Source organism: Staurois parvus, unplaced genomic scaffold (genome assembly GCF_062004578.1).
Source record: "Staurois parvus isolate SC_StPar_1 unplaced genomic scaffold, SC_StPar_1.0 ptg000143l, whole genome shotgun sequence".
NCBI classification, from domain to species: Eukaryota; Metazoa; Chordata; class Amphibia; order Anura; family Ranidae; genus Staurois; species Staurois parvus.
The window spans coordinates 1,230,391-1,247,707 of record NW_028317939.1 but is presented as its reverse complement, the minus strand read 5'-3'; the positions used below and the strand labels follow the sequence as shown (position 1 = coordinate 1,247,707).

Here is a 17,317-nt window from a genome sequence, read left to right as displayed (position 1 = left end):
CTGTGCCCCTCCTCCCTGCATCCAACCCCCCTCTCTCGGTTGCACTCCTGAACGCCCGCTCAGTATGCAACAAGCTTACCGCCATCCATGACCTCTTTATCTCCCGCTCCCTCAACCTCATAGCGGTCACCGAGATCTGGGTACAGGCCACTGATTCTACCTTCCCTGCGGCACTCTCCTATGGAGGTCTCGTCTGATCCCATTCACCCAGACCGAGAGGTCACAGAGGTGGTGGTGTTGGCTTGCTCCTATCACCGCTGAGCACCTTCCAGGTCCTCCCTAACCCCCCTCTCTATCATTCTCCTCCTTCAAGGCTCACTGCATCCGACTCTACTTCCCCACCCCCCTAAGGATCGCAGTGATCTACAGGCCTCCCGGATCCATACCCCGCTTCCTGGATGACTTCGCCGCCTAGCTTCCCTTCTTCCTCTCCTCTGAGCTACCGACCATCATCCTTGGGGACTTCAATATCCCCATCAACGACAACAACCCGGCTACTTCCCATCTCCTCCACCTAAGCTCCTCCTTTGCGCTCACACAGCGCACGCAATCCTCCACCCACATTGATGGGAACACCCTGGACCTTGTCTTCTCCCACCTCTGTACCCTCAACCAGTTCACTAACACCCCCCTCCCTCTCTCCAACCACCACCTCCTCACATTCTCCATCTCCCCTTCCCCTAACTCCCCCCCCCCCAAAATGCCAAACCATCACCAGCCGCAACCTCCGCAACCTGCACCCGGCCCCCCTCCACTCGGCTGCCGACCACTTACACGATAGCATCCTTCCACTGTCATGTCTTGACCTAGCCACCTCCACGTACAACGAATCACTGTCAGCTGCCCTACACTCTCTGGCACCCCTAACCACACGTAACATCAAACCTAGGCCGCTTCAACCATGGCAGAACGACCATACTAAATGCCTCAAACGTTGCAGTCGCACTCTGGAGTGAATATGGCGCAAAACCAGGTCCCCTTGTGCATTCTCCCTCTACAAATCTGCCTTCCTCACCTACACCTCCTCCCTCCACACCGTCAAGCAGGCCTACTTCGTAAACCTGATCAACACCCTCTCCACCTGCCCTCCCCGACTCTTCTCCACCTTCAACTCCCTGCTCTCTCCCCCTCCTCCTCCACTCAGCACTTCACTCACCGCCAACGAGATTGCCACTCATTTCCACAACAAGTTTGACACAATCCGTAAGGACATAGTCAACTCGCAATCTACCTCCCCACCCAGCCTCCCCCCCATCACCCCCCCATCTCTCCCCTCCTCTGACCTCGCAACCGCACTGCCCCCCACCACACCCAAGGCCCCGCTTACCGTAACCCCCCCAACAATGTACTCCTTCAACCCTGCTACCACTGAGGAAGTCACCAGGGTCTTCTCAGAAGCCCACCTCACCACCTGCCCCCTGGACCCTATCCCCTCTCAACTCCTCCAGTCACCCCCCTCCTCCCTTAACCACTCCCTCACCCACATCTTCAATCTCTCTACTGGCGCATTCCCCTCCCCCCTAAAGCATGCGCACATCACCCTCATACTCAAAAAGTCCTCCCTGGACCCCACTGACCCAAACAACCTTAGACCCATCTCCCTGCTGCCATTTACTTCCAAGCTCCTTGAGCGCCTAGTCTACGATCGCCTAAGCGCCCACCTGACAACAACCTCCTTGATCCACTACAGTCCAGCTTCCGTCCCCTACACTCCACCAAAATCGCCCTCCGCAAAATCACTAACGACCTGCTAACCGCCAAAGCCAAAGGCGACTACTCTGTCCTCCTTCTCCTGGACCTCTCCGCGGCCTTTGACACAGTTGACCACCCCCTCCTCCTTAATAAACTTCTCTCCCTTGGCATCAGAGACACCGCTCTCTCCTGGTTCTCCTCTTACCTATCCTGATGATCCTTCAGCATTTCCTACAACGGTGCCACCTTCCCTTCCCTCCCCCTCTCTGTTGGGGTCCCCCAAGGCTCTGTCCTTGGACCCCTTCTCTTCTCCATCTACACCTCCTCCCTTGGCAAACTCATACACTCCCACGGCTTCAACTATCACCTCTACGCCGATGACACTCAAATTTACCTCTCCACCCCTCACCTCACCCACACAGTCTCCGCTTGCATCACTCACCTAAACGACATCTCAGACTGGATGTCGCTCCATTTCCACAAGCTTAACCTCTACAAAACCGAGCTCCTCATCTTTCCCCCTGCCCACTTACCCCCCCCCCCATCCTATCCATCACTACCAACAACACCACCATCAATCCCGTCCCGCAAGCCAAAGTCCTTGGCGTCATTCTGGACTCTAACCTTTCCTTTCAACCTCATGTCAAATCACTTACAAACACATGCAGGCTCCACCTCCGCAACATCGCCAAAATACGCTCCTTCCTCACCCCAGACACCACTAAACTACTCTAACACTCCCTGATTATCTCACACCTCGACTACTGCAACTCCCTTCTCACAGGCCTACCCCAGTGCAGGCTCTCCCCGCTCCAGACCATCCTAAACTCAGCGGCCAGACTCATTCACCTCACCAACAGCTCCACCTCTGCCACCCCCCTCTGCCTCTCCCTCCACTGACTCCCGATTGCCCAACACATCAAATTCAAACTACTAACCCTGACCTACAAAGCCGTGCACAACACTGCCCCTAACTACCTCACCAACCTGATTCCCAAGTACCACCCTACCCGTACCCTTCGCTCTTCACAGGACCTCCTTCTATCTTGCTTTCTGGTCTCCTCCTCCCACACATGATTGCAAGACTTCTCAAGGTCCTCCCCCATCCTCTGGAACTCACTGCCCCAATCCATCAGACTGTCACCTTCCCTCCTCACCTTCAGGTGCACCCTGAAAACCCACCTCTTCAGGGAAGCCTACCCCTCCCTCACCTAACAGCCGTTCTCCTTCATTCTTCCTACCACTCCATCCCCCACAGCCACTTCCTCCTGTGCTACTACCCCCTCCCTCCTAGATTGTAAGCTCGAAAGAGTAGGGCCCTCTAACCCCTCATCCACTGTTGTTGTTGCTGTTCTGTTTCTTGTATTGTCCCCCCCACTCTATTGTACAGCGCTGAGTAAACCCTTTGGTGCTATATAAACTCGATGTAATAATAATAATAATATCTATCTATCTCCCACAATTAACTGATGGAGATCCCATTGCTAGCTGTGAGACAACACAAGACAGTTCATTTCCTCAGAAGCTCTGACCCCGATGCTCATTGTGTTTGTATTGTTCTTCCTGCAGACAGTGAAAACTGCATGAAATGTCCTGATGATGAATGGCCAAATGAGAAGAAGGATCGCTGTGTTCCAAGAGTGGTGGAATTTCTCTCCTACACTGATGACACCATTGTTGCAGTATTTTCAGCTGTCTCCATCCTCTGTTGCCTTCTGACTGGTTTAATATTGGGGGTATTTATATATTACCGGGACACCCCCATTGTTAAAGCCAATAACCGGAACCTGAGCTATCTTCTCCTGGTCTCCATCATGCTGAGCTTCCTCTGTGTCTTCTTGTTCCTCGGCCATCCAGTAGATGTGACCTGCATGCTGCGTGTCACCTCTTTTGGTGTCATCTTCTCAGTTGCCGTCTCTTCTCTACTTGCCAAAAGTATCATGGTGTGTATTGCCTTTAAGGCCACCAAACCTGGGAGTCACTGGAGGAAATGGATGGGAACCAAACTGCCCAATTGTATCATTTGTGTCTTCTCACTGGTCCAAGTCATAATCTGTGTCACTTGGTTGTCTATTTCTCCCCCCTTCCAGGATCGAGACATTCACTCTTATCAGGGGAAGATCATCATTCAGTGTAATGAGGGTTCAGTTATCGGCTTCTACTCTGTCCTGGGATATATGGGGCTTCTGGCAGCTGTGAGCTTCATTATCGCTTTTTTAGCCAGGACATTACCGGACAGTTTTAATGAGGCCAAGTACATCACCTTCAGCATGCTGGTGTTCTGCAGTGTCTGGATTGCCATGATCCCGGCCTATCTGAGCACCAGAGGGAAATACATGGTGGCTGTGGAGGTCTTTGCTATAATAGCATCAAGTTCTGGACTTCTTGGCTGTATATTCTTCCCAAAATGTTACATAATTCTGTTCAGACCTGACCTGAATACAAAGACAGTTATCCGCTAATATGTATGGAGCAACACTGGGCTACCTGTAGTTATGGCATTATCTCTATTATTATATATATATTTTAGTATTGTACTCATGTTTGGGAATTTAAATATTTAATACTTACCTCTTCGGTAGATGGTGAGTCTAATTGAGTCTCTCTTGAAGAGCTATGGACACCACTAGTATCAGATACTTTGGGTTTGTTGGAAACCTTGTCCCCTGCTGGGTGTAGTGATTCCTCCCATCAGCCGTTACATCCCTACAGAACAATGTAGTCTCTTATTGAGGAGGAACCACAGTGACCAGAGGGGGACAAAGTATCAAAAACATCCTAAACCGTCAGATACCAGAGACACCCATCACTCAAGAGAGGGAAGATTTCTGTCATCACCTTCCATAAAGGTAAATATTAAACACGTTCTCTTAGAAGATGATTGTGATGTCATTTGTCAGTGTCACATTCATTATATTTATCATTGTATGTAGATGTATCCGACTATATCAATAAATTCATAAAGCAGTAAAGGTGTACAGAAGAATGAAGTCATACAAATTACAGGAACATAAATGACACGAAGAAAAACAGTAATGCAAACAGCAGGTCACATAGAATTAGTAGACTGAAAGGAAGTTTACAGCCAGTAGTAATGGTGGAGAACAAATGTCTTCATCTTGGGGATGTAAGAGGGAAGGAAAAGGGAGTATAGAGAGGGAAGTTAAAGTGGAGCTCCACCCAAAAGGGGAAGCTCCACTTAAAGCCTTTGTCCCTCGCTCCTCATTAAGGATTGGCACCTTTGGGGAGCGGTTACCCAAATTTAACAGGTACCCGCTCCCACTTCCCCTGCAATCGCCTGGGCAATCAGAAGTGGAAGTTGTCCTCCCCCCTCCCTCCCCGTAGTCTTTTGTGTCACGTGACAGGACCCAGAAGACTAAGGGGCCATTCACGAAGCGCAGCGCTTCTCCCGCATGCGCAGTGGGCACCCCGGCTGTGAAGCTGCAAGCTATCACAGCTGGGTGCCCACACTATAGATGCCGGGGAGAGAAGACAGCCAGTGAAATCAGCGGTGGTGGTGAGGACATCTCTGGACCCAGGGACAGGTAAGTGGCCGTATTTTAAAAGTCAGCAGCTACAGTTTTTGTAGCTGCTGACTTTTATTTTTTTTCCATGTGGAACTCCGCTTTACAGTTAAGGCAGGGTAGAAGGAGGAGAAATATTGGAGGAGGGTAATCAAACATGGGAGTGGACTAACAATACAAGGAAATAGTTCCAGTCAGCAATACAAGGCAATGTAAGTACATGTCATCAATCTTATAAAGTACAATCTGCGTTATTTAGCCATATGGACCAAATTAGAATGAATTTTTTGTGCTAATAATTTTTTTTAATTCTGGTATTTTTTCCATTTCACATTGGTAGTTTAAATCTTTAAGAGTGTTGACCATACTGGGCTGTGAAAGGGAATTCCATATTCTAACAATGGTGCGTTCAGCTGCAAAAAGTAGGTAGAGAACCTCAAATTTAACATTAAGGGGTATTTGTAAAGTACCTAAATTCAGTAATGTAAGGACAGTGTCAGGTAAGATCTAAGTGACATAGTTGGTCTGGCTGAAAAAAGACAAAACTCCATCCAGTTCAACCATAGAAAAAAAAAGTTATAATCCTACACCCACGGTTGATCCAGAGGAAGGCAAAAAAAACCCCAGTGCCCTATAATATTAGAGGCTAGGAAGTAGATAGCATTCCAGTAAGGGTGCATAAAATATGGGGAAAATCCTGTTTCTCCACATAGTCACCAGCACCTAGGGGACCATGTCAGGTATAATTTAGGTAACATGAAGGGGGTAGAATACCAATGATGGAGTGTTTTTTGGTCAAGTTCCCGGTGACTGAAACAGTACAGCTTATATATAGTGGAGAGTGCGGCTTTCCAGCTCTCCTTGGTGAGGACTTTATCTATGTTCCCCTCGCACACATTCTTGGAAGTACGGCTCATCAATGGTGGGTGATGTAGTAACTACCAGCTGGGACTGGAAACATCCTAGGCAAACGTACATATTCATACAAAATGATAGAAAAATGCCACAATATAGGTGGATCACCCTATAGAATTACCCTCTGACTCCTCAGTCAATATAGATGTGGGTTAATGCCGAAAAATTAGAGCATACAAAAAATAGTCATCCCTGAAAAAGGGCCGTCTGTAGTAACGGTTTAAAATGAACCCAAGCAGAGTAGTTAATGGTACAAAAATGACTTTATTATAAATCTTGCATAAAAAAATGTGCAACCTTGCAAGGTGAGAAATACACATCACAATATAAAAACTTGAGCAATCCGGATTGCAAAGGCCTAATGTCACAAGCTAGCCTGCAGTTTCGTGTTTGTGTGTTCTGACCTCCTTGCTGCAGTGCTGTTCCTGATCCCTTTCACATGTGTGGACTGTCTGTGCTCACCTATGGGCGTCATCTGCTGTTCTCTGGGTTTTATTTCCTTCCTTTCCAATCACTTCCTGGCCCGCCTCCTTGTTTGCCTGCCTATATAAGACATGCTCAGTCTAGGCCACTTTGCCTGAGCAACTTCCTAGTTGTTGGAGCTCCTGTGTGTTGCTACTGCCTCAGGGGCGGACTGGCAACTCATGGGGCCCCCAGGCAATAGGGGATGATGGGACCCCTGTGTCCTTGCTCACACTCAAAGCACACCCAAAAAAGCCTATAAAAGTTACCAGGGGCATTTCATGGGGCCCCCTACTGACCCCGGGCCCTCGGGCAGTGCCCAAGTGCTTGAATGGTCAGTCCACCCCTGTCCTGCCTGTATCCTGCATTGACTACTCGTATACCAACCCCGGCTTCATTCTCTGACTGTGCTTGTTTTCCGCCCGTCCTGACCTCGGCTAGTCTATCGGATTTCCATTTGTCTCCTCCCATTGTACTCTGCTCCCCTGAGCGGTCTCCTCATCCTCAGCTGGGCGTACCCAGCGCCGCGACCTGGTCCCAGCTTGCTGCAAGTCCATCCCCACCATCAGAGGCTCTGGTGAAGAAGCAGGCTGGGGTTTAGACTCCACACCCTGGGGAACCCCAAGTTGACCATCTACAAGGGCTCACTACCACAGGAGCGGACAACTAAGGCTAATAAATATACCATACATCATAGATAAGCTCCATGAAATAAACACAATCCATTATTCACAGAAGTGGTACATTTATATTATTATTTTACAGTATTTATATAGCGCCAAAACATTTGCTCAGCGCTGTACATTATAGTGGGGGACAGAACATGAGACAATACAGTAACAATACAATACACGAGGGGTTCGAGGGCCCTGCTCCTTGGAGCTTACAATCTAGGAGGAAGGGGATAGTGGTACAGGAGGAAATGGCTGTGGGGGATGGAGTGGTAGGAGGAGTGGAGGAGATCGGCTGTTAGGTGAGAGAGGGGATAGGCTTCCCTGAAGAGATGGGAAGAAATACCACCTTACTTGGTAAATGAATTGCAATACGGTATGTCATTGTCAATTACAAAAATATATGTTAGATGGCATATTAGCTGAGCATCAGGATGATAAGTGTTCCAATCACCCCATGAGGATTGAAATGGGATCATGTAAACCCCAGAGGAACAAAAATAATCATACAGGCCCAGGAGCAAATATATACATATCACAACATGCCAATAAAGATGATGGAATACGGCAACGTTAGCAATCAATAAGGGACAACAGATATTAGGCCATGTAAGGCTCCATGTACACGGGACACTTCTGAACGATGGAAACAGACTGCTGGAAAATGCAGGTTAAAAACCATCTGTTTAGCCGCGTTTATGCGCGTTTATGTGTGTAATGGAACCGACCCCAGACTGCTCTTGGATACTTCCGTTAGACTCCTGCTTCCCCATCCGAATACCGACCACAGACACCACCGCTGACCATACAAGACTAGACGACACCAGTCTTGAAGTAAACCAGGAAGTAGCCTAGTTTATTTTAACACAGATACAAGATATATACACTCAGGGGATAATCCCCCCTCCTTGCATAATGACACAGGGCGGGGCAATCTACATTTAGTAACAAGAGACACACCAGCAGACAGTCCCATCAGGAGGGAGGGCTGCTGGAGACACCCCCCACCAAGCCAATACCCATAAACACATACATCCCATAATAGTTTGCGCCCAAGCAAGACACACAATAGAACAATGGGATGCAACCACATGGCATTAAACAATCAACAACCCCCCCACCCCAATATTAGGACAGATCACCCTGTACCCCTAACAGGCATAGGGTGACTTACATATAAGAGGGATATGGGGAGCTGAGACAGGGGTCTCCCCACCCCTCCAAAGTAAGTTGAGTTCCATGGACCCCCCACTCCTGACACATAGTGCGTTTGCGTTTTGAAGTGTTTTTTTTTAAATATAAGCACAGGAGAACCTCCCAAATGCCCAGAATGCACTGAAAAGTGGTAAATTATGAACTATTTCAGACTGTTTCAGAGAAATACAGAAAGTAGAAGAAGAGACAGCAGTATGTGTTGAGATTAGCTGAGGTGTGAGTTGCTCATTAACATTTCTTTTGTTTCCAAGGGTGGGAAAGGTGTCAGGTGGAGGGATTCATTAAGGCCACTTGGTAGGGGGTCTTCATGAGGAATTTGAGGTGTGAATGGTCATTAACATATCTTTTGTTTCCAAGGCTGGGAGAGGTCTGAGGTGTAAATGGTCATTACAATGTGTAGAGAACTGAAAACAATGGGTGCTGTGGAAAATGCTCTCAGTCAAGGAATGTGATTTGAAGCCAATAGGAGCGTTCTCCGATCTCAGCTCCCTTCAGAGAGGACGGTCCGTCCGTTGGATTCACACTGTTCACTTCAGGCTGGTCAGATTTTATTATATTTGCTACTTTGTCTCACCCAATAAAGATGCACCTTCATTAAGGTGCTTGACTGAGAGCATTTTCCACAGCGCCTGTTAATTAAGTTCTCTTTATCATGCAAATGATTAACAAGACAGCAGTGGTGAGCTCATGATTAACTGTTCACATGTTTCCACCTGGAGTGGCCTCTCTGCGCTCATTTGTATCAGTTTCCCTTTCATTACAATGTGTGACAAGCTTGGTGGGAACATCCTGTGTTCAGTGTTTTGTCCATCTGAGTACCTTGAAATCACTTTGCATGCATTTTTCATGATAAAAAAGGTACTGGACAGCATTGGGAGCTGGAAGAGTCTATTTGCTGCGTTTACAAGCATTTACAAGTGTTTTGTGTTTGAAACGCTGATAAAATCAACTGCTAAACGCAATTTTTCTGCGTTCAAAAAAAGACTGTAAACTCAACTGCCTGTAAACGACTGTAAACGAAGATGTGTACACGGACACATAGGAGAACATTAGGGGGAGTTCAGGGGTGCTGAAAAAAACGCTGAACAGCTCCTAAATGTGAGTTTATCACCCGCAGTGTACATGAGCCCTAATACTGAGCACATTACTGGGGTATCTACCAAGGTAGCCTCATCACATTAAGTGACTGAATTAAACTGACAAGAAGTCATCTGTGTCATATGGTGACCTGATATGGAATAAAGCGTAACATTTGTATGAGATCGTACCAATCATCCCAGAACGGGAGAATTGTTAGATGGACAAGTACTAAGTCCACAAAAACACAATTCAAACCGTCCGGCACATGTGAAGATCAGTAATAGAGATCAGCTGAAATAATGGCGCTGAAAGTCAAACGTTGCGGGAATTAACCCCGTGGATTTCCACTGGTATGCAGACCTTAGTCGGTATATGCTTCAAATGGCACCGGGGTAAAGAAGTGCCAGCATGTAAAAAATGTGGAATAAGGAATAAATCATACATTGAAAGTCAAATGTTGCAGAGATAAAACCCCGGGAATACCTGGAAGTACGGCTCATCAATGGTGGGTGATGTAGCAACTACCAGCTGGGACTGGAATCATCCTAGACAAACGTTCACATTCACCAGCACACCATTCACTTTCTTTATGATGTAATCTTTTTGCAATAAAAACCTTTTTTGGACCATATTGGAGATCCATGGTGTGCTGGCGACTATGTACGTTGCCCTTGGTGAAGAGCCGCCCATTTTGGTTTCCCATTTGTGCCTAGTATTGCATTATTTTAGATTAGATCGCTATTTTCTTTTTTTTGTGGTGCTTCTGATCACTGAACAATGACTATACAAAGAAAGGAGGTTCTATGTATTAATGGTGAGGGGTTTTTGTTTTCATAAAACCGTTTATCGAGATCCCAGCAAAAGGAATCCAATATTATACAAAGTACAGTAATGTGACCGTGTTTACATACAGTTGCAAGAAAAAGTATGTGAACCCCTTGGAATTACGTGGAGTTTTGCATGAATTGGGCATAAAATGTGCTCTGAACGTCACCTAAGTCACAATAGAAGAACACAGTCTGCTGAACATAATACTACACAAACATTAGATGTTGCCATGGTTTAATTGCACATAACATGTAAACATTCACAGTGCAGTGAGGAAAAAGTATGTGAACCTTTGGACTTAATAACTGGTTGACCCTCCTTTGGCAGCAATAACCTCAACCAAACGTTTCCTGTAGTTGCAGATCAGACCTGCACAACGATCTGGAGTCATTGTGGACCACTCCTCTTCACAAAACTGTTTCAGTGTAGCAATATTCTTGGGATGTCTGGTGTGAATCGCTCTCTTAAGGTCATGCCTCAGCATTTCAATCGGGTTGAGGTCAGGACTCTGACTGGGCCACTCCAGAAGGCGTATTCTGTGCTGTTGCAGCCATTGTTTTGTTGAATTACTTGTATGCTTTGGGTCATTGTCCTGTTGCATCACCCATCCTCTGCGGAGCTTCAGTTGGCGGACAGATGGTCGTACGTTTTCCTGCAAAATGTCTTGATAAACTCTGGAATTCATTTTCCCATCAATGACAACAATCCGTCCAGGCCCTGAGGCAGCAAAGCAACCCCAAACCATGATGCTCCCTCCGCCATGTTTCACAGTGGGGATGAGGTTTTGATGTTGGTGTGCTGTGCCTTTTTTTCTTCACACATAGTGTTGTGTGTTCTTCCCAAACAACTCAATCTTGGTTTCATCTGTCCACAGTATATTTTGCCAGTAGTACTGTGGAACATCCAGGTGCTCTTTTGCAAACTTCAAACATGCTGCAATCTTCTTTTTGGACAGCAATGGCTTCCTCCGTGGTGTCCTCCCATGTACTCCATTCTTGTTTAATGTTTTCCTTATTGTAGATGTGTCAACAAAAATGTTAGCATGTGCCAGAGATTTCTGTAGGTCTTTAGCTGACACTCTAGGATTCTTCTTTACCTTATGCAGCATTCTGCGCTGTGCTCTTGCAGTCATTTTTACAGGACGACCACGCCTAGGGAGAGTAGCAACAGTGCTAAACTTTCTCCATTTGTAGACAGTCTGTCTTACCGTGGACACATGAACATCAAGGCTTTTGGAGATACTTTTGTAACCCTTTCCAGCTTCATGCAAGTCAACAATTCTTGATCGTAGGTCTTCTGAGAGCTCTTTTCTGCGAGGCATGGTTCACATTAGACAGTGCTTCTTGAAACCAGTAAACCCAAAACAGGTGTCAGCAACACATCCAATATCATCACACTGATTGGAGTCAAGGTTGGCTCACTCCTGGCTCCAATTAGCTCTGGGAGAAGTCATTAAGCTAGGGCCTCACATACTTTTTCCTCCCTGCACTGTGAATGTTTACATGTTATGTGCAATGAAACCATGGCAACATCTAATGTTTGTGTAGTATTATGTTCAGCAGACTGTGTTCTTCTATTGTTGTGACTTAGATGACGTTCAGAGCACATTTTATGCCCAATTCATGCAAAACTCCACGTAATCCCAAGGGGTTCACATACTTTTTCTTGCAACTGTAGTAGGGATTACATATAGAAACTGTAGAAAGCTTGTACAGGGATAACACAGCAAGGCCTTTCAGAATCTCAGCAGCATTCAGTATCCCAATACACTGGCCTCTTGTGGTATACTACCAGCTCTGATTGGACCGATCTGGGTAAGAAGGCCATCTATATGGGACTGAACAGAGAAGAGAGGGCGCTCAAGGTATCAAATAGCCAAACAGAAACCTGAACGGGAGGAGAACAAAGAAGAACACATATAGGACCAAAAGGTAAGAGAAGAAAAGAAGAAAGGGAGAAAAAAAAGGGGGGATGTGTCAAATGAGAGGGGGGGAGAGAATGGGTCAGCTCTGGTCTTCCCTTCCTACCCTCCAAAATGGTGGGGGGAGAGAAGTCAGGTTGTTTCCCTCCTGCAGACGTTGGAGGTAAGAGTCACCCCAGCGTGCAAGAAATGGGCCATGTCTAGTGTGGCATTTTATAGGTACGTTTTGTATTGTGGTGTGGTTTTAAAGTGGATCCAGCTGGCCCATGTGGTGACAAATTTGGAACTCATATGATTGACTAATTATTATTATTATACATTATTTATATGGCACCAACTAGGGGCAGACTGACAACTCATGGGGCCCTCGGGCAATAGGGGATCATGGGGCCCCTGTGCCCTCACCCACACTGGAGATGAGCATGGAGGAAGGGGACAAGGGAGCTAGAGAGCAGGAGGTTGTGCGAGGAGCAGAGAGTACGGTTTGGGTGATATTTGGAGACAAGATTTCTTCAATGTTGGTCAATCTGGTCAAGCATTCCCTGACCGTCAGAACGCGTGTGGAACGCCAGAAGCAGAACGCAGGTACCTGTGGTGTCCGGATCAGGCGGGTGGCCTCTGGCTCTGGCAGACGGGCTGTGGTAGTCTCTCCCCCTTCTGTGGGGTTTCTGGCAATAAGCAGGCAGGTTGGAATAGTCTCTCCCCCTTCTGTGGGGCCTCTCACAATCGCAGGCAGGCTTTCTCTGGTTGTCTCTTCCCTCCTGTGGGGTCTCTGTGAGGCTTGGGTAGGCTTGCAGAGTCTTGTCTCAAAGGTCTCGCCGGAGCTTGAGATCCTTTGATGACTGCACAACGGAATGAAGACGGAGCGCCCAGCACCAGCCTCCTAAACTGCTGCAGGATGCTCCCCGGTTGCCTTGGCAACCGGGAGGGGGGAAGGAAATACTAGACCCCAGGGAGAATCAGGCTGGTGACAGGGACATCCTTGGGTGCAGGGATTTGTCTGCATAGATGAAAAGCAAGTTGCGAGGTGTGCGGAGAGCTCCCAGCCAGCTGGCTGGGAGGGAGGGGGCCCAGAGTAATTTGATTAGGCCATTGAATTAGGCCATTTGGGGGACAATTGGAACAATACAGAGCAGGACGCTGAGGGCATGTGATACAAGGCATTAATAATGGGATTAATAATTGGCAGACTCCCGTACCGTGACAACAGGTCATGCGTTTGCTGACTAGATGGTGCCAAAATACAATATATGCAAAGTAAAAGTAATACACAATAACATTGCACACTCCAACTGAAAGTGACAGGTACTCGGTATGAATATAAATGTTGGTTAAAGATAAAAATCCACAATAAAGTGCAATAACAAGTGTTTGACATTTCATGTGCAAACACCGCGATGTCAGTGCTTCAATTCTTCACTCCAAACATGATGCGTGTTAGCATGCCACACGTGTATATCATAATCCAAAAGTGGCTCAAGTGCCTCCTCACCTTAACCATGCGACCCCTAAGGGCCACAATGCTTTAAGTAATAATGCTCCACCAGACTGGGGATCTCTGTAATAATACTCCTGTAGTACCCCTCAGTCTCCTCCGCCAGGTCACGTATGCCCTCAGATGGTGACACCCCCGGGATAATCACAAGGCCATAGAGAGGTGAACACAGAGAGCCTCCATAGTGAAATACCGTTTATTCCATATAACAGATGAAAACAAGCCAAAAGAGAACACTCACAGTATTGAAGTTCTCATACAACAGGTCTCCCATGTGCTGTGGGTGTACTGCAAGGTGCTGGGTGTCCAAAGATGGCGTCTGCCAGATGTGCGTAACCAGAAGTATTTCACCGCGCTCTACACGTTACTCCATGATGTCACGTGGCTTCGTCACTTTAACCCTTTTTTATAAAAGGGTTAAAGTACTTGCCAATCAGCCTGATGTTAAGCAGATCAAGTTTCAGAGCAAAAGGGCTCCCAAGTTGGTTCTGATGTTAAAAGGGAGAATTCTTCAACTTACACTCTTAGGCCTGACAGCCTCTTTTGTAGTCCTCCAGCAGGGGGTGTCTCTGAAGCCAAGGACCAATGCCTCATTTTGGGGAGGGATTGGGTGGAGATCTAAACTAGAACCAAAATCTCTCAAAGCTCATATTTTGGCTCATAACTTTTCCTAGGCCCAAGTACCATTCCACCCGCTGGTAGATTAATATGCAGACGCTTCTGAGGAACGGTTAGATATGCGATATGAAATACATACTTGAGTGGTTCAAAAGATATCATTTTCTGCTTTCCTAGGTCTTCCAGTCAGGGAGTATGACCTATCAAACGATTTGTCTTCTCATGGCCAATCTGAAGATATGCCTGGTTTTTATGTAAGTGTCTCATATTCCAAGATATGAGACATAGGGGAAAAATGGATTTTAAAAGTGTTATCTAGTCTCCTACTCCTCTGGTTTGTCTTCGAACTCAGGGGAAGGCTTGGGTTATCTTTTTACGATGTGCCAGCTTGCACAGGTTCTTTAGACAGCAAGGCGCCAGCTCCCTTGGGGGTGTTATAGCTCGGAGCTGTGTTCTGGCCTGCCTGTGACATTTCCAACACACACGACCACATGTCACGGTGTATGAACTTAGAGGAAGGAGGGATGATGGGACAACATGGAGAATTCTTAACAAAATGGAGGACTGCGTCCGTCTCTGTGGGCACGATTGCTACACTGGTGATCGACAGCTGAAGCCGCCAATGCTGCCCCTTACCTGCTAGTACAAAATCACATATATATATATATATATATATATATATACTGTACATAGATATATATATATCTGTAATTTTGCACAGCCCTGCCACCTTGTACTGTAGTTCTGCTATAGGGCGGTCGGGAAGCGGTTAATCAGAAGGTGTCGGCAGGGGTAGCTTCAAAAAGCTGTCTAAGTGTTTATAAACAACACTGCTCCATGTGCAATTATACAAAGAGGGATGAACACAGGTCTGCAAATTATTATTATTATTATTATTTCAGGTACTTATATAGCGCCATCAATGTACGCAGCGCTTTACATATATATAGTACATTCACATCAGTCCCCGCCCCCGAGGAGCGTACAATCTAAGGACCCTAACTCACATTCATATATACACATACTAGAGACAATTTAGACAGGAGCCAATTAACCTCCCAGCATGTCTTTGGAGAGTGGGAGGAAACCAGAGCACCCGGAGGAAACCCACACAGGCACAGGGAGAACATGCAAACTCATTCAATGTCAGTTAACCACTTGCCCTCCAGAGGATTTACCCCCCTTAATGACCACGCCTCTTTTTGCTACTCGGCGCTGCACTAATTCAACTGATAATTGCGCGGTCATGCAATGTTGCACCCAAATTAAATTTACACCATTTTTTTCACACAAATAGAGCTTTCTTTCGGTGGTATTTGGTCACCTGTGCGCTTTTTATTTTTTGCGCTATAAACAAAAAAATACCGAAAATTTTGATGAAAAACAATATTTTTTACTTTTGGCTATAAAAAATATATAGTAAACTCAAAGTTGGTTATAAATTTAGGCCAAAATGTATTCTGCTCCATGTTTTTGGTAAAAAAAATCCCAATAAGTGCATATTGATTGCTTTGTGTGACAGTTATAGCGTCTACAAACTATGGGAGAGATAATGGAATTTACGCCATTTGTTTGCTATACAGCGCTGCGCTAGTTTAACGGACAATTGCGCGGTCATGCAATACGATTCATAAATGAAATTTATGTCCTTTTTTCACACAAATAGAGCTTTCTTTTGGTGGTATTTGATCACCTGTGCGCTTTTTATTTTTGGCGCTATAAACAAAAAAATTTTGAGAAAAGATTATTTTTAAAAGAAACAATATTTTCTCATTTTTGTCATAAAAAATATAAAAAAAAAAAATTTCATCAAATATTTAAGCCAAAATGTGTTCTGCTCCATATTTTTGGTAAAAAAAAAAACTTAAGTATATATTGATTGCTTTGTGTGACAGTTATAGTGTCTACAAACTATGGGAGAGATACTGCAATTTACACAGCTTTTACTTTCTGACTGCTCATCACATTTCTTGAGGTGCTAAACTACCAGGACAGTACAAACACCCCCAAATGACCCCAGATCCATACGGCCGCCTGCCAGCCTACTGCCACCCACCTAGCAGCAGAGGGCGAACTCGAGTGTCCTAAACAACCCCACCTATACCTGGAGGAGGGGAGCTGTGTCACCTAGACCCCCACCTCTGAGGCAACTCCAGCACCCGACCTGGCAAGGCCTGCTGTGGCCCACCACAGCACACTCCCCCTGAAGCCCAAGCAACAATGAGCCTGCAACCTACCACAGTACACTCCCCCTGAAGCCCAAGCAACACTGAGCCTGCAACCTACCACAGCACACTCCACCTGATGTTCAAGTAGCTATGAACCCCCAGCCTGCAGCTTAAAAGCACCTTCGCAGCCTAACCAAACCATCATAACCCTAAAGAACCATCGCAGCCTAAAAGAACCACCGCAGCCCACCTCGGCACACTCCCCCGTCTCCCGACCGACCAGCAGTGAGCTTGCAGCCTAACGGAACCTCGCGCACACATCCCTACCCACACCTGAAGGAGGGAACTGGAGCGGGCCTACTTTCACCTGAAGCAGACAATCCCAGCCTAGTGAGTCCTACCACAGCCTACCACGACGCAGCCTGACCTGGACCTGAGACCCATCTGTCTACCCCCCCGGATGCCCACGCCTCAGAACCTTTTCTAAATCTCATCTCCACCACCTGGGAAACACTTCCACTGCTGACATCCACCCCTCATCTCCTCAAGCCAAACCTCACCCTACAATCTGGGACTTGCACAAACTGGAACTCAACCCATCCTGAACCTAAGCACGAGAACTCTAGCTGCAGGAAGATACAACGAGATATACGCTACTGCACGCTAGACTATCTACAATCAAGCACCCTGAGAAACTTTCCACCGAACTTGTCCGCCACCCCGTTTAC

General features: G+C 46.6%; 1 protein-coding gene across 1 annotated transcript; it reads left to right on the top strand.

Annotated features, from left to right (window-relative positions):
* The first annotated feature begins 3,261 nt into the window (after nt 1–3,261).
* LOC149465128 (vomeronasal type-2 receptor 26-like) lies at nt 3,262–4,664 on the top strand. The gene has a single exon (XM_089673622.1). The coding sequence runs from the start codon at nt 3,276–3,278 to the stop codon at nt 4,152–4,154; it is 879 nt and encodes a 292-aa protein (XP_089529748.1). The 5' UTR covers nt 3,262–3,275; the 3' UTR covers nt 4,155–4,664.
* Nucleotides 4,665–17,317: the final 12,653 nt, after the last annotated feature.

What these genes read in the sequence shown, in the direction of transcription:
- LOC149465128 (XM_089673622.1), top strand. Translation starts at nt 3,276, where the DNA reads ATGAAATGTCCTGATGATGAATGGCCAAATGAGAAGAAGGATCGCTGT.